Genomic DNA, 23,253 nt, shown 5'->3' with positions numbered 1-23,253 from the left:
CCCACTGGCCTCTGCTCTGGGAAAGTTGCCCCCTCTTTTAAAAAAAAATTATTTATTTATTTATGGCTGTGCTGGGTCTTCGTTGCTGTACAGGCTTTTCTCTAGTGTGTGAATAGGGGCTGCTTTGTACTTGCAGTGCTCAGGCTTCTCATTTTGATGGCTTCTCTTGCTGCAGAGCACAGGCTCTATCTAGGGCACATGGGCTTCAGCAGTTGCCAAATGTGGGCTCAGTATTTGCAGCTCCCGGGCTCTAGAGCACAGGCTCAATAGCTGTGGTGCATGGTCTTAGTTGCCCCGTGGCATGTGGGATCTTCCCAGATTAGAGATTGAACCCATGTCTCCTGCATTGGCAGGCAGGTTCTTTACCACTGAGCCACCAGAGAAGCCCCTGGAAAATTGCCCTTGACCTGAAGGTCCCCCTCCCCCAGTAGACCCTGGCCAAAGACTGCTTATGACATGTGGGCCCAGCACAGTCGTGTTTTCCAGGCTCCAGGGTTGTGCAGGGAGCAGGCTGCCTCTGAGACAACATCTTTGCTTGGAGCTTGGAGCTGCCCTGTCCTGGCTTCCTTGACTGCCTTACTTCTGAGAGCACAAGCTTCACAAATCACACACACTGAAACTTTGTCTCTTGTCTGCGTGGGAGGAATCTGATCTTAGATGTAGTACTAAGCTAGGGAGAAAGATACAAGAGTACTCATTTCATGATATACATTTAAGTGGTAAAATAACAAAAAGTGAAAGCATGGTTATCCAAACATCAGGATAACGTTCACCTCTGGTTCTGTTTCTTGACCTGCGTGGCGTTTACTTGAATGTTCACTTTATTATTTAAACAATATATGCACATTTTATGCACCATTTTAGTGTGAATGATACACACAAAAAAGTTAACATTTCCAAGCAATTGGAGAGTCTTGGTTTCCTTTTAAATATGAATGTGTTTCCTAATCAGAGAAAATGAGCTATTGGATTTCTGCTGCTTACATTTGTTGAGATTTCCCTTGTAGCCTAATACACCATCGTAAGTGTTTCATATATCACATGTGTGTGTTAGGTGCTCAGTCAAGTCCGACTCTTTGCAACCCATGGACTGTAGTCCGCCAGGCCCCAGGCTCCTCTGTCCATGGAATTTTCCAGGCAAGAATACTGGAATGGGTTGTCATTCCCTTCTCCAGGCGATCTTCCCAAACCATGGATCGAACCTGGGTCTCCCACATTGCAGGAAGATTCTTTAAACATTTATCAACAAAGTATGCTATGGATTTGTGTGTGATTTGTATGTCCATTAATTTAATAGTCACGATTGCATTAATTACCTATGACTGCAGAGAAAATCACCCCTAAATTTAGTGACTTGAAACGTTTCTCCTGCGTTTCTTGGTGAGTTTGGGTCTGCTTAGCCACGTCCTCTGGGTCTCTCTCAAGGTCACATGAATTAGTCATTATAAGGTCCTATAAGAAGAACTAAAGAACCTCTTGATGAAAGTGAGAGTGAAAAAGTTGGCTTAAAACTCAACATTCAGGAAACTAAGATCATGGCATCTGGTCCCATCACTTCATGGGAAATAGATGGGGAAACAGTGGAAACAATGATAGACTTTATTTTGGGAGGCTCCAAAATCACTGCAGATGGTGACTGCAGCCATGACATTAAGACGCTTGCTCCTTGGAAGAAAAGTTATGAACAACCTAGACAGAATATTAAAAAACAGAGACATTACTTTGCCAACAAAGGTCTGTCTTGTCAAGGCTATGGTTTTTCCAGTAGTCGTGTATGGATGTGAGAGTTGGACTATAAAGATAGCTGAGCGCCGAAGAATTGATGCTTTTGAACTGTGGTGTTGGAGAAGACTCTTGAGAGTCCCTTGGACTGCAAGGAGATCCAACCAGTCCATCCTAAAGGAAATCAGTCCTGAATATTCATTGGAAGGACTGATGCTGAAGCTGAAACTCTAATACTTTGGCCACCTGATGTGAAGAACCGACTCATTGGAAAAGACCCTGATGCTGGGAAAGGTTGAAGGCAGGAGGAAAAGGGGACAACAGAGGATGAGATGGTTGGATGGCATCACTGACTCAATGGACATGAGTTTGAGTGAACTCCAGGAGTTGGCAATGCACAGGGAGACCTGGCATGCTGCAGTCCATGGGGTCACAAAGAGTCGGACACGACTGAGCGACTGAACTGAACTGATAAGGTCCTATAAGCTTGAATAAAAATATACTTTCTATAAGATTTGACTTGACTGTGCTCTATTATTCTCACTGGTTTTAGGATTTAAATAGCAAAAAGTAAAAGCAAAAAACAACCAAGTTCATTCCTTCTCTTTATATTTGATTTCATTTTTCTATAACCAGAGCATGGATGGATACACTGCAAAATTTTTAAGGCTGGACTGACTTCTGAGTTCACGTAGTTTGTTTTCTCTTTTAATTGTCTGGCAGATTGGAAATTTCACCTCATTGTTATCAGCTGAGATCTAATGACTTGTTTCAATAAGTTAGGCAGCTGTGAAGAGGCAAGGAAAGCAAGCCCTAATCACATATCACTTCGTACTGTAAGCTCAGATTTCCTCCACCCAGAGGCTGTACTTGGAATCCCCAGATGGGCAATAGCAGCCTCATTCCTGAGAGGAATTATAAGAGAAGGCACCAATCTTTTCACCAAACTGTGTCAGTAAGACAAAGTTGTTTTTACAACTTTTAAATTGCCTAATAAACTTTTCACATTGTTCAGTTCAGTTCAGTCACTCAGTCTTGTCCAACTCTTTGTGACCCCATGAATCACAGCACGCCAGGCCTCCCTGTCCATCACCAACTCCCGGAGTTCACTCAGACTCACGTCCATCGAGTCAGTGATGCCATCCAGCCATCTCATCCTCTGTCGTCCCCTTCTCCTCCTGCCCCCAATCCCTCCCAGCATCAGAGTCTTTTCCAATGAGTCAACTCTTCACGTGAGGTGGCCAAAGTACTGGAGTTTCAGCTTTAGCATCATTCCTTCCAAAGAAATCCCAGGGCTGATCTCCTTGTTAATTTTTGAATTTCTAGTTTCTGGATAAAACTAAAATGTTAATTTCCACAACATCTATGACAATAGGAAAAATATAGAACAAAAATACTTCCTCCTCCATTTTATTATTTTCACCTTTGGATAGCCTAAGAAAAAAATCTTTTTTTGTTGAAGTAAGAGTATTCCTCTCAGATATAGAGGAATCTCTGACCAAGTTATAGCAGCCTCTTATTGAGTATACTTATGTTTTTGGGAAATCGTGGAGGAGAGAACCTTTTATTCAATGCATGTTTATAATCTACTTTTGCCCTTCCACTCTTTATGGTATTATGGGAAAAGACCAAAAAAAAAAAAAAAAAGGTGAATATCTATTCCTCAAACATTTTGAAGCCTAGAAAGGAAGATGAAAAATAGAATGTATTTCTAAAAATATATAAAAGTTCAAATTAAAAAAGCTTAAAAATAGCTTTACATATTTGAATGGAGATTACTATTCTATAGAAAGCTAGAAAGATAATTAATTCCCTAACGAAAGCTTCCCTGTAGACATAATCTCTGGTAATGCTAGTCTGGGAATGAATGCCCTTTGGTTGGCTTTCTTTCACAACAAAACAACTGTCAGGCTGAGGCCCAGTAAGCATCTGCACGAGCATAGAGAAGCAGCTCATCTCGGGGAGCATCTTCCCCTCGTGGGCCAAAGGCTCCTCACTGCCATCAACACTCTGAGCACATGAAACAGAGACCCGTGATGGCTGTCTGAACAGAAGTGTAACTGCCTTGAGAACATTACAGATAACATGCTTTGGGGAATTAGATGTCAGGGATTATGCTACAACTGAAAAGATCTGAGAATCAGAGATCAGAGAAAAATTATGAATGGAGGGTTTTTTGGCATATTTTTTGGTCATTTGGCTGGTATTTTCTTTCTTTCTTTTTTTTTTTTTTTTTTTTTAGGTGTCCTCTGTCGTCCCCTTCTCCTCCTGCCTTCAATCTTTCCCAGCATCAAGGTCTTTTCTAATGAGTCAGCTCTTTGCATCGGGTGGCCAAAGTATTGGAGCTTCAGCTTCAGTATCAGTCCTTCCAATGAATATTCAGGGTTGATTTCCTTTAGGATTGACTCATCAGTTTTAGAGTCTGACTATCCAGGTTAGATAGAATCCCCTCACTGACTGTGACACTTCAGGTGAGTTACTCCATTTCCTTATCTATATTATGGAGACAATTGCACCTATCTTCCAAGACTGTCACGAAATTTGAAAGAGATATAATGAGTAAAACCTTGAGAACAGGTCCTTGCATAGAATAATAGTTCAGAAATTAAGTAGTATTATTATTTCATCAATTAGAAGTTAATCCTTTCCTTTTCTAAATTCTCTTCTGGCCTTAGTCACTCCCTGTCACCCCCAGGATTATAGCTTTGTGGGCAAATGTGATGCTTTTCTCACTTTATTTCCCCACGATGAATTATAATGCCTGGAATGTTGTAGGTTCCAAATCCGAGATGAATGAATAAATGGATGATAGCAGGGATCTTCCCTGTTGGGTCGGGAAGATCCCACCCGTGTCTCCTGCACTGGCAGGCAGTCTCTTTACCACTGAGCCACCAGGGAAGGCCTCACAATGCATTTCCTTACATATAACATGCATGCTACACACCTCACAGTGTGTATAGATGCAGGATTTTTTCATTATTATTATTGCCTTAAATGACTATCTTTAAAATAAAATATGGAGAAGGAAATGGCAACCCACTCCAGTATTCTTGCCTGGAGAATCCCAGGGACAGCAGAGCCTAGTGGGCTGCCATCTATGGGGTCACAGAGTTGGACACGACTGAAGTAACTTAGCAGCAGCAGCAGCAAAATAAAATATTTAGATGAAGAGAAGGGTCTCTTTATATTTACCAAACAATATTTACCATTTCGGGCTTCCCAGGTGGCTGCCAGGTGGATTCTTAGCCACTGGACCCGCAGGGAAGTCCAGCTGCCAGGATTTTGTTGGCCATAGTGGACATGTCTGACAGCCCGCAGACAGCTCCCATCTGAAGGATGTCCCTAGGTTATCCGCCACAGGATCTGAGCCAATAGTGTAGGGGTGAGAGAAGGACCCTCAGAAGGCACCCTGTGAAGATACCCAGATTCAAGTCTAGTCCTGGCTTAGCCTTAGAGAGAATCTCAGTGTTTCTGGGAAATCCAGTAGCTGTCAAGATAATATTTGCTATCAACACAGAATGAGCCACAGTGTTCTAGAATGAAGGAGTTGAGGTCTTAGGTATAAGAGGAAAGCAGGGTTCTGAATAGTGGGATCTTCTAGTTAAGCAGATCCACTCCATATTACTTATCTATTTTGGGGAACAAATCATCCTAAAATGTAATGGCTTAAAGTAACAGTGATTTATTATTTTTTATAACATATATTTTTATATTTTTTTCCTCTGGCCTTGCCTAGGCTCACTTATGAGAACACAGTCTCACATGTCTGGGGCCTCTGCAGGGAGGAGGAATGTCAGGAATGGTATGTCTCCAGGTGGTAGCTGATATTCACAGAAACTTCCTTCTCTGACCACCTCCCTCCCTCTTCGCCCACTAATAGGATATCAAAAAAGCAAGAGTGGAAGTCCCAAGGTTTCTTGAGATATTACTTCCGCCCTGTTCTACTGGTTAAAGTCCATCACAGGGTCAGCCTTATTTCAGGGGGAGGAAAATACCAAATTCCTCCTCTTGATGAGAAGAGTAGCACAATCATGTTGCTTAATCTTGTGACAGTTTCTCAGAATGTCTTGTTTTTCATGACCTTGCCACTTTTGACAAGTACTGGTCAAGCATTTTGTAGAATATCTTTCAATTTGGCTTTGTCTAATGTTTTTCTCATGATTAAATTGGGTTTATGGAATTTGGGGAAGAAGACCACAGACAGAGGTCAAATGTCCTTCTCATCACCTCCTATCAGAAAGCATTTGATACCATTGTGATTTGTTACTGGTGATGTTCTCTTGAGCCAGTTCTAACACCAATTCTGATGTGTGTTTTTTCACCCAGCAGTTAACTCAATTCCCTGTGGACATTGACTGGGAGTTCACAAATTTAGTTCTGTTCTGACACTACCTGGAAATAGTGTCAGATTCTGCAGGTTAAGGGCTCAGTCCTACAGGACTGCCCCCACTTTATTTGTTTATTTATTTTGACTGCACTGTGCAGCATGCAGGGTCCTGGTTCCCCAACCAGGGATTGAACCTGCGTCCCCCCGCCCCGTACCCACTGCATTGGAAGATGATGTCTTAACCACTGGACTTCCAAGGAAGTCCTAGGACTGCCCCCACTTTAGATAGCAATCACAAGTGCAGATGGTTGCCTGGCTATATGATAGCCTATAAATCAGAAGTTCCCTTGACCTCCTCTCTGCTGCTGCTAAGTTGCTTCAGTTGTGTCCGACTCCTAGTAACCCCATGGACAGCAGCCTACCAGACTCCTCCGTCCATGGGATTTTCCAGGCAAGAGTACTGGATTGGGGTGCTAGGGCCTTCTCTGGATCTCCTCTCTAGGTTCAATTAATTTGCTAGAGCAGTTCCCAGAACTCAGGTAACCATTGACTTACTTTATAACTGGTTTATTACAAAGGATATTAAAGATATGAATCATAAATGGCCAGATGAAGTGATGCATAGGGCAAGGTCCCAAAAGCAGGTGCTTCTGTCCCCATGGAGTTTGGGACCTGGCCCATGGATGTGACCTGGTTCACCCACCTGGAAATTCTCCAAGCCCTGTCCTTTTGGGTTTTTATGGAGGCTTCATTATATAGACTCAATAGATTAAATTCTCAGCCCTTGGTCACTGACAACCTCCTTCCCCTCCCCTCTCCCCAGAGGTGGGGAGGTGGAACTGGAAGTTCCACCTCTAATCACCATTGGTCCCCTGGGCAGCCAGCTTCCATCCTTAGGTTACATAGGGGCTTCTGCTGCTGTGCTGCTAAGTCGCTTCAGTCGTGTCCGACTCTGTGCGACCCCAGAGACGGCAGACCACCAGTCTCCCCCGTCCCTGGGATTCTCCAGGCAAGAACACTGGAGTGGGTTGCCATTTCCTTCTCCAATGCATGAAAGTGAAAAGTGAAAGTCAAATCGCTCAGTCGTGTCCGACTCCTAGCGACCCCATGGACTGCAGCCTACCAGGCTCCTCCGTCCATTGGATTTTCCAGGCAAGAGTACTGGAGTGGGGTGCCATTGCCTTCTCCGATAGGGGCTTCAGGTCACCTCATTAACATCATAAAAGACATTTTTTATCACTCTGGCCATTTAGGAAATTCCTAGGGTTTTTGGAGCTCTGTGCCAGGAACCAGAATGAAGATCAAATATATATATATATTTTTGTAAATCATAATATCAAGCTTGAGCACTTGGTTAAAATGGTGCCAGCTTTCTCCACTGGAATGTTAATATTTTTCCCTTTCGTATTCTACTGTTAGAAACTCTTTGTGGTTTTAATTTCAATGAAGACTAACAACTTCAGATATTTTTTCATGTGCTTACTTGTCATTCCTATACGTTATTTGGTGTGCAAATTATTTTTTAATTGGGATAATTTATTATTGATGAGTTTTTAGAGTTTTTTTTTTAATACATTTTGGATGCATTTCAAAATAAATTGCAGACATCAGGGTACCTCCCTCTAAACACATCAGCATATTATTAACTAGAGTTCAAATTCTTTGTATACAATGAAATACACACTGAGATTTAACAAATGCTACTTCCCTGTGACCCAAATCACTGTCAAGATGTAGAAGACTGTACTATTGATTTTTATGACCCATTGATGGTTGCAATCTATTTCAAAAACATGCTTCAGACAATCTAGTGGTAATGCAAGACCAGGGTAGAAGCTCTGGGCTATAAACATAGGATCTGCAAACCTCCCTCATCCCTCACTTAAATATTACTTCCAGGGCTAAGAGACCTTCAATAAAGTGAAACACAATAAGCCTGTATTATCCTAATTTGACCTACTAGGAGTTCGGAGAGGTACAGGTAACATGCCCAAGACAACATAGCTGATAAATGCAGGACCTGGAATGTGAACTCTGGCATCCTGCCCTGCACCAGCCCCTGTGAGGCTAAGTGGGTGCTGTGGTTGTCCCAGCGGCTCATCCCCATTTTCAGCGTGGTTTCCTTTGGAAAGCTGTTCCGATCACAAATATTCACTGTTTGGGAGATAGCCAGTGTGTGAGCAGGGCCTCCCTTCACAGACTACAGAGACCCTCTGGGCTTGTTTCAGGCTGGCCTGACCTTACTGCAATTCGAAGCCGCAAAAGGCCACGTGCTAGCGCTGCCGTTCATAATGGAGGACCCGGAGGGCTGGCGCCTGACCACGTGACAGGGCAAGAGTGGCCGCAAGGCTGTGTGTCCTTCCCCTGGACCTGGGATTCCTGCGGCAGGGCCCCTCCTGTACATTCCTTGAGTGCATCTTTTGAGCCATGGGTAGTGCAGACTGGACCCTGCCTCAGGGAGCTGCTTGTCTAGAAGGGGCTTTAGGGCACAGGTGAGCAGGACACCAGCAGAAATGGTCAGTTCCCTCAGAGAGACTCTGACAAGAACTAGACATATCAGAGAAGGGAGCCTCTGCTTTCTGCTTCCTGGAGGATGTGGCATTTGATGGATGTACCAGATCGTGTCAGTAAGATTAGAAAGTAGGGGACATTCTAAATGCAGGAGAGACCATTGCTAGAGTTTTTGAGGTAGAAAAGGGCCTTTTGGTAGAAAAGGGCAGGTGGATTGAAATCTTGGGAGTGAAACCCTGAGAGGTTCTTGGGGGCTTTTGTGAAGATCTCAGGCCCCAGCCTCAGAAACGGGTCCTTCATTGAACTGTCAGCAAGGAGCCACAGGAAGATTTCAGTGGGGGAGGGGCCCTCCCAAGTGGGGTGTTGCTGGGAAGTTGGGTCTGGGCTTTCCAGGCAGGATGTGTAGGGCAAGGGGAGGGGAGAGTGTCTGGGGCACTGCAAGCCCAGAGTGGCTGGGGAAACTGAGGGCAGGGCAAGAAAGGTTCACTTTCTTCTCCCTGGCCAGCTAGGAAGAGCTGCGTTTCACTGGGCTGCAGAGCACAGGCAGCTGGATGCTCTGGACCTCTCCGTGGGCTCTGGCTGTGGCCACAGTGTCAAAGACAAGGAATTGTGACCATGGGTCCCAGGGCAGGGCCAGGCTCTGGGCTCCTGAGCAGGGTGGTCACTGGCAGCTCACCTGTGTCTACTTCTGACTCGAGTGTGCTGCAGGGCCTGATGGCCCAAAGACCAGCGCATGTCTGGTTTTCATCTAGCCGGCACTTTTTGAACACTGTGCTATGGGTGAAGAGCACAGATGCCCAAGACACAGTTTCTTACTCAAGGAATTCAACACCACAATCCTAGTACAGAACTGTGACCAAATGTGGGGATCCAGGATGGCAATCTGATTGGTTGGTGGTGATGCCTGAGGTGGGTTTGAGCAGGGCTGTGATTCACTGGGGATGTCTGTCGCTGCAGGGAATGGGGAAGAGTGAGGGGCATGGTAGCCACACATCTGCTGGTTATTTGCTTTCTTTGTTGTTTTAGTAATCTACTATGATTATGGCAAAAGAGGGATAAGAGCACTGAGGAGCGAGCAGTTTATTCAGGGTAGAGCTTACAACGGAGAAGGCAATGGCACCCCACTCCAGTACTCTTGCCCGGAAAATCCATGGACAGAGGAGCCTGGTAGGCTGCAGTCCATGGGGTCGCTAAGAGTCGGACACGACTGAAGTAACTTAGCAGCAGTAGCAGTAGCAGAGCTTACAAGCAGAATTTTACCAACCTGAGAAGCGATGAGGGGTGGGGACCTAAGGTGACCACTCTGCAGATGACTTGTATCAATGGACCATTGTGAATCAATAGGCAAATACATTGCCTCAAATTCTAAACAGTGCTTCCAACAAAGGGAAGAATTCCATTGTTAATTTTCCGATAAATATGCTTGGCCAGGATACAAGGAGTCCTGTTTATAAGCCAGTGACAAAGCTCACAGACCAATGGACCACAGGATCTTAGAGCTGGAAGATGTCCTTGAAGGGCCTGTTCAACCTTCTCATTTTACTGATGAGGCCCAGAGAGGGGGATACTTTAACCAAGGTCACACAGCAAAACTAGAGTCAAGCAGGGGTTTGCAACCAGCATCCTGATGCCTGCCCCTGTGCTTCTCCCTCTTACCATGCTGCCTCCTGGGGCCCTGAGCCCTGGGGATCTGCATCAGATTTGTCTGCCCACACTCATCTTTCTAGGATAAAAAGGCCAAGTCAGATTCCAAGATTCAGGTCAGGCAGATGTACTTCATTTCAGAAATATGGGCTGTGCTCTGGGCTAGGCCCTGAGCCAGGAAGGTGGAATACAGAGAACAGTAAAGGACAACTCTTGCCAGGACACATCTACCCAGGAAGCCAAAAAAAAAATAAGATGTTTTCAGGGCCCCAGGAGAGCAGGAACACCAAAACCAGAAAGCAAGAAAAATTCAGCTTTGATGAATTTACACAGAATCTTGCAATCAGAAATTCTAGAAAACAGCTTTTAAAATTGCATGCCCTGTTAAGGGTAGGGCTTCCCAGGTGGCGCTAGTGGTAAAGAACCTGCCTGCCAATGCAGGAGACATAAGAGACATGGGTTCAATCCCTGTGCCGGGAAGATCCCCTGGAGGAGGGCATAGCGACCCACTCCAGTGTTCTTGCCTAGAGAATCCCATGGACAGAGGAGCCTGGTGGGCTACAGTCCATGGGGATCACTAAGAGTCAGATACGACTGAGCATGCATGCACGTTAAGTGTTGTATTAATATTTTCCACTGAGGAGTGCTCTTATTTTGAATTTCATTGGGGGAGAGGGCACAGTCAGCTTTTCAAGACTTTGAGCCCCTGGAGGTCTGACTCCTGCTACAACCCCCGACCCCCACCCCCAGCCTGCATAGCAGGACAGACCTGTTAGAACGGATGACAACGCAAGTCACACTGCAGGTGCTGTGGCAGAGAGGTTTTGGGAGCCCAGAGACAGTGACTAATTCCCTGGGAAACAGCAAGGAGATGCTAACAGGGCCCCATAGAGGAGGAGAGGCTGGACGTCCCCTCAGCGGGAGGGGAGAGTTCAGGCCCAAGGCCATGGCCTCCTTCCGCCCAGCTCCCTGCCCTGCCTGGGCAGAGGGTGAGGCCCTGTTAGGGGTTCCCTGCCACCTGTAGCTTCAAAGGACAGGAAGTAGATATTTATAATCCAGAAGGAAGAGGGAAGCCCTGGCCTGTCTCCACAGGGCACATACCGGGCCCCCACAGTTCACCCACTTCCTTCCTGCCTCTTTGAACACAGAGGCTTCACACTGCGGCTACATCACCCACAGCCTGGTCCTCGCCTGCGGCAGCAAGTGGGAAAGAAGTAGAACCAAGTGGTCAGGGGATTTTCTAAAATTAGTTTTACATATTAGTATAATCTGATGACGATCATAAAGGAAATGTAAATGTTTCATCTTTGACCCCGTAAGATAGTTTGTGTATGTGTGGATCTATCATGGGGGTGGGGGATGGCTTAACTACTTTAAGTCCGTGTTCACATCTTCACTGGGTCCTTAAAAGATCTGTGCCTAAACTGAATGTCTGTTTTTGTGTGTCTTTTTTTTCCTGTTGGCTGCTTTGGGTCTTCGTTGCAGTGCGTGGGCTTCTCTGGTTGTGGTGCATGGGCTCCAGAGTGTGTGGGCTCGGTAGTTACACCACTTGGGCTTAATGGCCCCATGGCATGTGGGATCTTAGTTCTTCAACCAGGAATCGAGTCCTCTGTATTGGAAGAAGGCAGGTTCTTAACCATTGGACCACCAGAGAAGTCCCTAAATTGACTTCCTTCCTGGGGCCAGGGCAGAGGGGAGCCCTTGAGCCAAAAGGCCCCCTTAACTGGTTCAGCTCAATTGTTCCCACCGCCTCCTGGACATGATGAATGGCTGAAGCTGAGTCTTCCCTTTGGGATGCTTTTGTCTGTGACTCCAGGGTCTTTGCCCTGGCTCCCACTGCAGCTCCCCTGTAGGGACATACCATGTCCCGGGCTGCCTCCTCTTCCCTGGGGCCTCTTACCCTCCTGAAGCAAGATCTCTCTAAGGATGACCCCCAGCAGTCTGCCCTCAGTGAGGCCACTTCCCACACAAGGGACACTGTGCCCTTTGGCCGCCCAGTGGAGTCATCTGCCACGGCTCTGTCACTGTCACCTTGAGACTTCTCAAGGGTGAGGCTGCTCTCAAGTTCCAGGAGACACAGGTCAGGTTCTGCGTGTCCCTTATTTACTATTGAACAAACATCTACAGAACAAATATCTCCTGTATGCCCCAGGCCCTAATCTAGGCACTTGGGAAAACTTTAGAGAATAAAATAAGACAGAAATCCTTGCCTTTGTGGCACTTCTGTTCCAGCCAAGAGGTTCAGACAATAAACAATAAATATAATATACAAGTAGCTGGTAGAGGGTGTTAGGTGGTCAGCGCTATGTGGGGAAAGGAACAGTGGAGCAGGATAAGGGGATCAGGAGGAAGGTGCAATTTTCAATCGCATGGTCAGGGTGGGCTGTGCTATTCAGTAAGAAGCTAACATCTAGAACAGATGTAGGAGGTGAGAGATTGGGCCATGCGGCCGCCAGGCGCAGCCTGAGTACAAGGAGAATCTCTGGGGCTATGGCCTGATTAGAGGAAAGGCATAGATCTGGGCTCACTGAGTTGGGACCAGCTTTAACCTGGAGAATGGAAAATAGGGATTTGTTGTTGTTGTTTTTTAAGGTAATGTGTCTATCTTAAACTGTGAAAAAAGAGATGAGAACCTGGTCCTTGAAAATGCCCCTGGTTTTTGGTAGTTTGAGGCACAGCTCTCCGAGCAGGGTGGCATTGGTCCAGCAGAGCTACAGCCTGTCACAGACCTGCTCCGTCACGCTGGACACGTCACCCCTCTCTGGACCTCCGCTCCAACGGGTCCCCAGGACCTGCCAGTGTGGTGATCCCACCAACCCTTCGGGAGCCCCTCTCCTTACAGTAGGGCAACACAGCCCTTCACCTGGCTGCCCACCTGGCTGTGCTGCAGTGACTCGTGGCCGTCAGGCTGGACCTGAAGGAGCAGAATGCGGTGAGTCACCACCTGGCAGAGGCAGAGATGTGTGACGTTGACTTGTCCCCTGCCTTTCAGGAGCCCACAGCCCATGGTGCTGTCTGATTTCTCCCGGCGGGGGCCTTGGAACCAAGAACAAGGACATGTTCTCAGACTAACAGCCCGCCTGGAAAAGATAAGTGGCAGCACAAAGCTCCAGGCTCAGAGAAAAACTGGGCATCAGGGATTATGGAGAAGTCGTTATCACCATGTGTGTTTAAAGGAGCGAGAGGTCACATGACCCGGGTGGAGCAGGGAGGAACAGAGACAGGAGGGTGAGGAGACACGAGCAGAGCCGTGGGGGAGGGACTGAGTGCACCAAATGCCCCTCCAGGTGAGAATCGGGCGTGGGGCTCAGGACGCCATGGATAACCAGGCCATCGTCTGCTGGAGCAGAGAGGCGAGAGCTCAAAGAGCCCGGCAGCCCCAGCAAGAGTGGTGAGCTCTGCCTCGGCCTCCCGCCGCCCTCCCACCACTCCTCTGTTTCAAGAAGGTCTGACCGCCCTTAACGCAGCTGCCGAAGGGATCCACCTCCCCTGTGTGCAGCTCCCCCTAGGGGCGGGGACACCTTCACCCAGGTAGCTGCGCCCCCTCAGGACAAGCGTGTGTCCTCAGCTGCCGAGCTGTGACTGTGTCGGCTGTGACTGTAGCAGCCACAATAATTCCTGAACGTGGTGTGAGCAAAGCTATGAGGCAGCAGGCTCAGGTCCTGGACTTGGCTTCTCTCCTGCTGAGCTCTGTGACCTTGGGCAGGTTACTCAACCTCTCTGAGCCTCTTTTCCAAGCTATAAATAGAAGATGATATATACTTGTGTGTGTGTGTTAATTGCTCATTGTGTCTGACTCTTTGCAACCCTATGGGCTGTAGCCTGCCAGGCTCCTCTGTCCATGCAATTCTCCAGGCAAGAATACTGGAGTGGGTAGTCATTCCCTTCTCCAGGGGATCTTCCTGACCCGGGGATGGAACTTATGTCCCCTGAGTTGCAGGCAGATTCTTTGAGCCACCAGGGAAACCCATAATATATACTTACTTTTTTATGTTGCCGTGAGGGCTAAATACCTAGTGTAGTGCCTGGAACTTAATAGGAGCTCAGTACCCATTAGAGTCTTATTGTTGGATCGTTGATAGTTCACAAAGCCCTTTTATAATGATTGAATATTATCTCAGAAAAATTTCCCCCATTTTACAGATGAGAAAAGTTCACTGACATTCCCAGGGCACAAGCTGCTGCTGCTACTGCTGCTAAGTCGCTTCAGTCGTGTCGACTCTATGCGACCCCATAGACGGCAGCCCACCACTTCCCTGTCCCTGGGATTCTCCAGGCAAGAACACTGGAGTGGGTTGCCATTTCCTTCTCCAACGCAGGAAAGTGAAAAGTGAAAGTGAAGTCGCTCAGTCGTGTCCGACTCTTAGCGACCCCATGGACTGCAGCCCTCCAGGCTCCTCCGCCCATGGGATTTTCCAGGCAAGAGTACTGGAGTGGGGCCACTAGTAAGGAGCAAAGCTGAGTCTGAGAAGCCTATTTCTCTGATTCCAGAGCTCGAGGCCTGACAGGTTTGCCTTGCCCACTGTGGGTGGGGTGGGGGTGTGTCTCCAGCTGTGCCTGCCCACCCCAGCAATCAAAGCTGAGGCCTGGGTGTGACTCTGGAAAGTGAAAGTGAAGTCGCTCAGTCGTGTCCGACTCTTTGCAACCCCATGGACTGCAGCCTACCAGGGTTCTCTGTCCATGGGATTTTCCAGGCAAGAGTACTGGAGTGGGGTGCCATTGCCTTCTCCCAACTGCTGCTGCTGCTGCTAAGTCACTTCAGTCCTGTCCGACTCTGTGCGACCCCATAGACGGCGGCCCACCAGGCTCCCCCGTCCCTGGGATTCTCCAGGCAAGAACACTGGAGTGGGTTGCCATTTCCCTCTCTGATGCATGCAGGTGAAAAGTGAAAGAAAAGTCACTCAGTCGTGTCCGACTCTTCGTGACCCCATGGACTGCAGCCTACCAGGCTCCTCTGTCCATGGGATTTGCCAGGCAAGAGTACTGGAGTGGGGTGCCATTGACAGGCCTCTTTTCTCCCCTCCCATTGTGCTCTGTGAGTTGGCCATTAGAAATTCTGTGTCCTTGAGAAGGGGCGGGGGCAGGGGGAGGATTGTGACCTTTCTTTAAGTAGGAAGTTGGTTTTTTTCTTTTGTTTTGCTTTTTATTGTTTGATCAATGACATAATCTTTCTTGGATGGTTGAGCATCTGAGGGTCTAGAATTCCCTTTCGTTCTAAATTTCAATAATGCGGCAAAAATAACATTAATAGTGAATAATATAAATAATAGGAAAAACGGAGAAATGAAAAGGATATGCTAAAAAATATTTGACACAAAAGAAGGCAGTCTCGGGGAAACAGAATAAAAAGAGAGGAGACATTCTGAAAACAAATAGCAAAATGGCAAATGTAAATTTAATAACAATAGTGACCATGCTGCTGCTACTGCTGCTAAGTCGCTTCAGTCGTGTCCGACTCTGTGCGACCCCAGAGACGGCAGCCCACCAGGCTCCCCTGTCCCTGGGATTCTCCAGGCAAGAGCACTGGAGTGGGTTGCCATTTCCTTCTCCAATGCATGCAGGTGAAAAGTGAAAGAAAAGTCACTCAGTCGTGTCTGACTCTGAGTGACCCCACGGACTGCAGCCTATCAGGCTCCTCCGTCCGTGGGATTTTCCAGGCAAAAGTACTGGAGTGGGGTGCCATCGCCTTCTAACTGCCCTCAAATGTAAATAATGCTTTATTATTAGTATTAGTATTATTTTGGCCATGCCACGTGGTCCGCCGGATCCTAGTTCTCCAACTAGAAACTGAAGCACAGCCCTGGCAGTGAAAGCAGTCTTTCACGTATTGGACCACCAAGGAATTCCCTTTCTGGGGGGCCAATAATGCTTTTATAAGCCACAAAACATTTAATTTGCAAAACGCCCCTGGCAAGTTTGGAGACTACTATCCCTGGGGTGTCGGAGGGAGCAGGACAGCCCTGAGAAGGAACCTGGCTGCCCCCAGGCACCCAATTATGGTCATCCATTAGCAAGGCCCTCTCTCTGTGCCCAGCAGTAGGCACTGGGAGGAGCAAGGATGCTACATGCCATGGCGCCTCCCCAGCAGTAACAGCACAGGAGTTTAAGAGGCTTGGGAGGTCAAGTCCAGCTGGTGGTCACTGGTGGTTAGAGGTGCCCACCTCCCTGGGCCTCGTGCGTGATTCATCCCAACATTCCCGCCCAGCCCCCCACCTCCTCCATTCCCCAGCCCGCCACCCCCCTACCCCCGCCTCGCAAGGTCATGTAGCAGAGTCTCAGAGGAGCAGCCAACCCAAAGGGCTTGCATTTCCCACCAGGAGATGGATGGGTTCCCACCCACCTTGTGCACTCGCTCAGACAAGACTTTGGCAGGGTGACCAACTCATCCTGGTTTGCCTCGTACTGTCCCGATTTTAAAACAGAGAGTCTCACATTCTAGGGAGCCTTCAGTCCAGAGCAACCTGGGACAGCTGGTCACTTAGTGGGACCTTCCGAGATGAAGGCCCATGAAAGCCCTTGCTCTGGCCCTGCCAATCTCCTCTGTGGACCCGCTGACACCAGCTCCAGCTGGATAGTACATGCTGGGTGGGGTTTGCCTTATACTGCAGATCTTGTCAGTCCCCCTCTTTGAAAACCATCTTCTCAGAGTCTTTTGTCTGCACTGGCTCAGGAATTGTGAAGGCTTTTGGCTTTTGTTCCAGAGTCTGTGACTGGAGGTGAGGAAAATCCTGAGACCATAGCGTGGTCCTTTTACTAGTCGCCAGGCCTGGGCAAGTCACTGATTTCTCCCTCCTTTGGGTTTAATGGGGATAATAGTCCCGGGATGGGGGGTTGTGAGTTGTGAATGGAATAATGAATCCCAGAGTGTATTGTAAACCCCACTGTGAGGGGTCCTGGGTATGCTGCACTGATGCCTGTTTCCTTCTAGAAAAAAGCAGAGCTGCCTCCACTATGCAGCCCTCGGTGGCTCCAAGGACACGGTCATCCAGGCAGGAGGCAGTAGTAACGTGGCTGATCACGTAAGTGTGGGGTGTGGATGAAAGCGGGGCACACTGAAGAGTCTCCCATGACTTGCTGCTCAAAACAGACATGGAGAACAGATTAGTGATTGCTGAGGGTGGGACAGGGGCAGAGGAGGGAGGAGGGTGTGGTTAGAAAAGGAGAACACAGGCGACCCATGTGGTGATGGAATGCTGCTGTATCTTGACTATGTAACGGATACATGAACCTACATGTGTATCCATTAATGAAAAAATTGCATAAAATACACATGTATACAAATGACTGGGAGTGAAACTGGGGAGATCTGAGTAAGATGGGTATTATCAATGTGAGTATTCTGGTTAGTGTATTGTACAGTGGCTTTATAAGATGTTACTATGGGAGTGGGGAGAACCGAGCAGATGGATATGGTGGGATAATGGTGGGAAGAAGGCATCTCACTAGATCCTTTTGTTCTTTTTGGTTCTTTTGGTTTTTATAAATAATGTGTAAGACAATGAAAAGCAATACTGATCTCTTGCCACTCCCTTTTTCGACCACAAGCCCTCGCACCTGTTTCTAGGAGGATGAAGGCTGTAAACAGCCTCCTTGGTTACTCTATCTCTGTGGTCTGCTGCTTCCTGGAAAGCCACCATTATAGCTCCACTAGGTTTCCCAGATCATCTGAATAGTTCTTTGAGCCAGTTTCCCATGTCTTCCCATTCACTCACACAGCAGACCTTCTTTTGACCTTATTTTAATTTCACAGTTATTTAGCAATGATCTGTTGAAATTCTGTGGCAGTTTTTCCTGGGTTTTTAAATTTTTTTCTAGATGCGTTTTAGAATGCTGTGATGTGCTAAGTCGCTTCAGTCGTGTCCGACTCTTTTGCAACCCTATGGACCATAGCCCGCCAGGCTCCTCTGTACATGGGATTCTCCAGGCAAGAATGCTGGAGTAGGTTGCCATGCCTTCCTCCAGGGGATCTTCCTGACCCAGAGATCAAACCCACGTCTCTTACATCTCCTCATTGGTAGGCGGGTTCTTTACCACTAGCGCCACCTGGGAAGCCCATTTTAGAATACTTTTTGGCATTTATTTGCAGTTTGGGTTTGGGATTACACTAAGTCTGTAAATAATATAAGCTAAAATGGTCATCTTTGTGATATTTTATTTTTTCACTAGGAACATGTCTTGCCATTTCCTTTATGTCCTGTTTTATATCTTTCAGTGGTGTCTTATGGCTTTTCGTTTGACTTTGTAATAGTCATTTCCAATTATACTCTTCTTAGGTACTTTATATATTTTGACTGTCATTGTGAATAGACTATCTTTTTAAAACATGTCATTTCTTGTAGGGATTCAATATAGGAATGTTATTGATTCTGGTATTTTTATCTTCTGTATGACTTTTCATTAATTTTGCTAGAGGTTTTGTTTGTTTGTTTTTTGGGTTGGGGTATAGTAGCTATTTTAACACATCTAGATGTACAATCACATTGCCTACAAATAATCATATAGGTTAAATCTTCTGATATCCATAAACTGCTTTTTTCCTGGCCAAAACTAGTAATGGTAGTCGTGAGTATTTTTGTTGTGTGTGTGTGTGTTCTGTTCTATAACCTTTGATTGCTCATTATGTGAGGGTGTTTTCCACAGTTATTAATAGTATCGATCTATACCACTGATTTTTCTGGTTTTGTCCTGTCCCACTATATGTGCGTCACTGTACACCTAGACAGCAGGGTGCTGTGGCAGTGTCCCCACTTCTTCATGGAGTCAGTGTTCACAGGGAGCCACTGGGGATGGAATCCTCCAGACCTGAGTGAGGCCTTGGGTGCCTGTTGGGCTTGGAGTGAGACCTATGTTCTGGTCCTGGATGGCTCTCTCATTCATTGATTACATACATAAATAGTTGTTAGGCACCTACCTAGACGCTGGGGGTAGAAAGTCCAATAACACAAGGTCTCTATTAGTTATGTGTCCTTGGGTGAGTCATGTTAGTTTTATGAACTCACTAAGTGTTCTTATTTGTGAGATGAAAGTACTAAATAAGAATACCATTCCTGTATGTTTGCTAGGTTCCTGGAAAGTAAATAAGTTATCAGAGAATTTTAAGGTGGCGTTCCTAGAAAGGACCTTGCTGCTCGTTGCAGCAGGTGTCACTTGCCAGATGAAGAGTAGCAGAGAAGCAGGGTGACTTGCCCAAAGTTGCGTGGTGAATGCTTGGTACATCAAGGTCTTTCGGGCTCCCTCCCACCCTGAGATCAGCAGTGGGCCCCAGGAATTCAGGCTTTGGGCTGTAAATGCTTTAGGCCACTCATGTTGCCTGAGAAGCGAGAGAGGCCAAACTCAGAAGCACTGTCTGCACTCCTCCTAACTCCCATCTTCTAGCACCAGCCTGCAGCTGGGCAGTCCTGGGAGGGACCCATCAATTGGTCTGTGTCTCCCCCTGCAGCAGGGCACCACTCCTGTGCACCTCGCTGAGGCACGTCACTGGCCTGCGGCAGGTCCTTATGGACGCCGCTGTGATCTGGACGCTGTTGACAATGTAAGTGGCTACAGAAACCATCCGGGCCCCATGGCATCTCTGGGCACCCTCCCAGGCTGGCTGAGTTTGGCTGTGGTCTACCAGCCAGGCCCAGAGTTGAGGAATTGCTTTCTTAGCTTGTAAAAAGCTGTTTGAATATTTGTTGAAGGTAGCAACATTTTATTAACCATTCCTCTATGTTGAGCATTTGGGTATTCCCAAGTTTTTGTCATGATATATAGAACACTAAAGTAAACATCTTCCTATATTTAGCCTTTTCCTTTCATGAATTTTTGTTTTCCCCTACTTAGGGGAAATTACCAGGGCAGCAGTGACTGGGTTCGTCTTGGATAACAAAAGGCCTCTGAGTCCTGAAGTTGTGATCGGTCAGAATCGTTTTAAAACCCCCATCCCCACAATCTACCCTCTAATCACACAATCCTCAGGGCCACCATCCACAACCACTAGTAGTGGAAAGCAATTTGACAGAATATAACATGTATCTTTAAAACAGTCAGTATTTGCACAGTTGAAAATTGAGCCTCAAGAAATATACTGAGCTCATGCACCAAGATATTCATTGTAACACTGTATCAGTTTTCATTTCAAAAAGGGCCCAAATACTTAATAAGAGAGAAGTGATTGGGTAAATTATGGTGGTAGTGGTTTTGTTGCTAGGTTGTGTCCGACTTTTGTGACCCCATGGACCGTAGACTGCCAGATTCCTCTGTCCATGGGATCCTCCAGGCAAGAATACTAGAGTGGGTTGCCATTTCCTTCTCCCAGGGATCTTCCCAATCCAGGAATCGAACCTGGGTCTCCTGCATAAAATTATGGTACAGACATAGATTGGCTTTTATGGAGCTATGAAAAATGGTGTGTATTGAGTTTGTAATATACAGAAAGTTATACAGATACAAAATGTAATATGAAATGATCTCAAATATGTAAAGCCATAAAACTAAAAATAACTGCATTAAACAAAAGACTAGAAGAAATGTACTAAGACTGTAACAGAGGTTGACCTGGGTGGGCTGCTACTGCTGCTGCTGCTACTAAGTCGCTTCACTCGTGGGTGGGCTAGTGAGTGGTATTTTTTTTTGTTGTTCTATTTTTTTTTTAACTAAGTTTTCTCTCCTGAGTAGTATGTTTATGATTAAACCCAGTTTATCCTTCCTTATAACTTCTTAGAGAGAAATTCTGTTAAGACCCAGTTGGGAGTGGACCCCCCCTCCACCTTGGTCCTGTCCCAGCTTTAAGCTACACACCATGCCTACATTCTTTTCTACATTCTTTTCTGCTCTTTGTTCCCTTGGCTTCTTCTCCAGAGGAAGCAGACACCCCTCCAACTTGCCTGGTGGGACATAGCAGAGATGCTCCTCATCACTGGGGTTAACTTAAACCTAAGAGATAAGGTGGAGAAGGCAATGGCACCCCACTCCAGTACTCTTGCCTGGAAAATCCCATGGATGGAGGAGCCTGGTGGGCTGCAGTCCATGGGGTCGCTAAGAGTCAGACGCGACTGAGCGACTTCACTTTCACTTTCCACTTTCATGCATTGGAGAAGGAAATGGCAACCCACTCCAGTGTTCTTGCCTGGAGAATCCCAGGGACGGGGGAGCCTGGTGGGCTGCCGTCTATGGGGTCACACAGAGTCGGACACGACTGAAGCGACTTAGCAGCAGCAGCTCACAACCAGCCTCCCTTTCCAGCTTTCACAACTTCACCTTGGGCAATTGCCTCCTGCTTCCAGAGTGTTCATATCACTGTTACATATCAGCTCAAAGGCCACCTCCTCCAGGCAGTCTTCCTGCCCCGCCATCACCCTCCCCTGCCTCCTCTGAGGGCTCTCTGCACTTGGGCCACCCCTCTTTTGGTCCTTGTCTGTGATACAGTTGTCTTCTGTTTCATGGGCTCCATCGGACTTTGAGCTCCTTGAATTGTCTGCTGGGGAGAGGGGGAGAAGACTAGAGGGACAGTTCATCATCACCCCACAAGTCCCTACATGTGAAACAAGGTTGCAGAAGCTTCTGGGGTCATGGTGCCTCTGGGGTGGCCAACTCCTCAGGTGGCCAGAGGTTCAAGAAGACCTGAAGACTTGGTATGAGGCTGAGGAGATCACGGGCTCACGAGGGCAAAAGCCCTTGCACACATGGCCCAGCCCTTGGGATGGTGTGGGAAAGAGGTGGGGGCAGGGAACAAGCCCAGAGGCTAGACCTGGGCAGGGCTTCCTGCTTTGAGCTGGGCCCCAAGACAGCTGGCCAAGCTCAAAGAAGAGCTTCCCATCTTTCCAAGGTCCCCGGAGGTGGTTGAGGCCAGCTTTGTGCCACAGGCCTAGAGCCAAGGGCTGGGAGACTGAGGGGAGGAAGCAAATATGACATAGGGGCCCAGGCCCCTTCTCTGGGTTCTGGTTTTGTTACCAACAAAGGCTATTGGCCTTTCCCAGTGGATAGAAATTGATTAGAGGCCAGACAAGAAATTCAGACAAGGCTATATTGGGGCCCTTGCTACAGCAGGGGTAAGTGAGGTGGGGCAAGTTTGTTCTATTTATACAGGTTGAGGGCAGGGGTGTGTCCAGAGGTCGGGCTGGAGGGTAGCTTAGGTATTTGGCTCACCGCTTAGCTGGTGCTGTGTGCAGGGGGCATGTGCAGTACCCTGCTTTCCCTCCTAACCCTCTGTTTTAGCTCCACACTCCTCAAAAGTGGTAGCTGGGCTTTTTGTTCTCTTTTGATCTTTGGGGTCCAGAATTTGCCCCAACTGTCCCTGCATGTAGTTATTTTTAGTCTCATGTAATTTCTTTGTATTTTGCTGCTTGAGGAGTGGTATGTCCAGGTGCAAGCGTTGCAGCAAAGTCTTCCAGGTCCCAGGCCTGTCTCAGTTTCATCTGAGAAATGGGGCTGGTAACATGATCTCACAGACAACCTTGAAGAGTTATGTAGGCTGGGTGTTGTTTTTTTTTAATTTATTTATTTTTAATTGAAGGATAATTGCTTTACAATATTGTGTTGGTTTCTGCCATACATCAGCATGAACCATAGGCTGAGTTTTTAAGCTCTAAGGCCTCCTATTCTAAAGGAACACAAGGGGTGGTTGCTAGAATTATTATTATTGCCTTAGTCTACTGTGACTGTCCATACCTGGAGTTTCTCCCAGAAAACGTTTCTGTCCTCCACTGTAGACTGCTGGAAACCATTTGCTTTGGACAGGAAGGTTTGTTGTCAGAGCTAGAGACCACCACACACCCTCGAGTACAGACTCTGGCTTCCCGTCTCCTTTCTCACCTGCAACAAGGAGAAACTGCCCTGTCAGTGGCTGCCCGCAGCAACCACAGCAGCCTGGTGGACAGGATCCTAAAAGCCGATCACTTCTACAGATGGGAGAAGGTCCTGAGACCCCGTGCTTGGTCTCTCTCTGTGTTGGAAATGTGTAGCCCTGGCTTCAGGTGGAGCTGGCTTTGAACTTCAGCCCTGACCAATTCAGGAAACCCTTGGTTTCCAAGGGAATGATAATTGCTGCCTTACCTAACGCTAGGGTTCTT

General features: G+C 47.2%; 1 protein-coding gene across 1 annotated transcript in view; it reads left to right on the top strand.

Annotated features, from left to right (window-relative positions):
* Positions 1-23,253, top strand: part of ANKDD1A (ankyrin repeat and death domain containing 1A) — a 55,485-nt gene that overhangs the window by 27,039 nt on the left and 5,193 nt on the right. The window contains 6 exon segments of the mRNA XM_086319061.1: positions 8,967-9,179; positions 13,050-13,140; positions 13,648-13,735; positions 17,133-17,223; positions 19,644-19,736; positions 22,754-23,098. Coding sequence (XP_086175187.1) covers positions 8,967-9,179; positions 13,050-13,140; positions 13,648-13,735; positions 17,133-17,223; positions 19,644-19,736; positions 22,754-23,098 — 921 coding nt within the window.

Source organism: Bos grunniens, chromosome 10, assembly GCF_055505025.1.
Source record: "Bos grunniens cultivar Pamir isolate PY7600 chromosome 10, Bosgru_T2T1.0, whole genome shotgun sequence".
In the NCBI taxonomy this organism is placed as follows: domain Eukaryota; kingdom Metazoa; phylum Chordata; class Mammalia; order Artiodactyla; family Bovidae; genus Bos; species Bos grunniens.
Note: the sequence above shows the minus strand (reverse complement) of the source record. Positions and strands in the feature narration are given on the sequence as shown.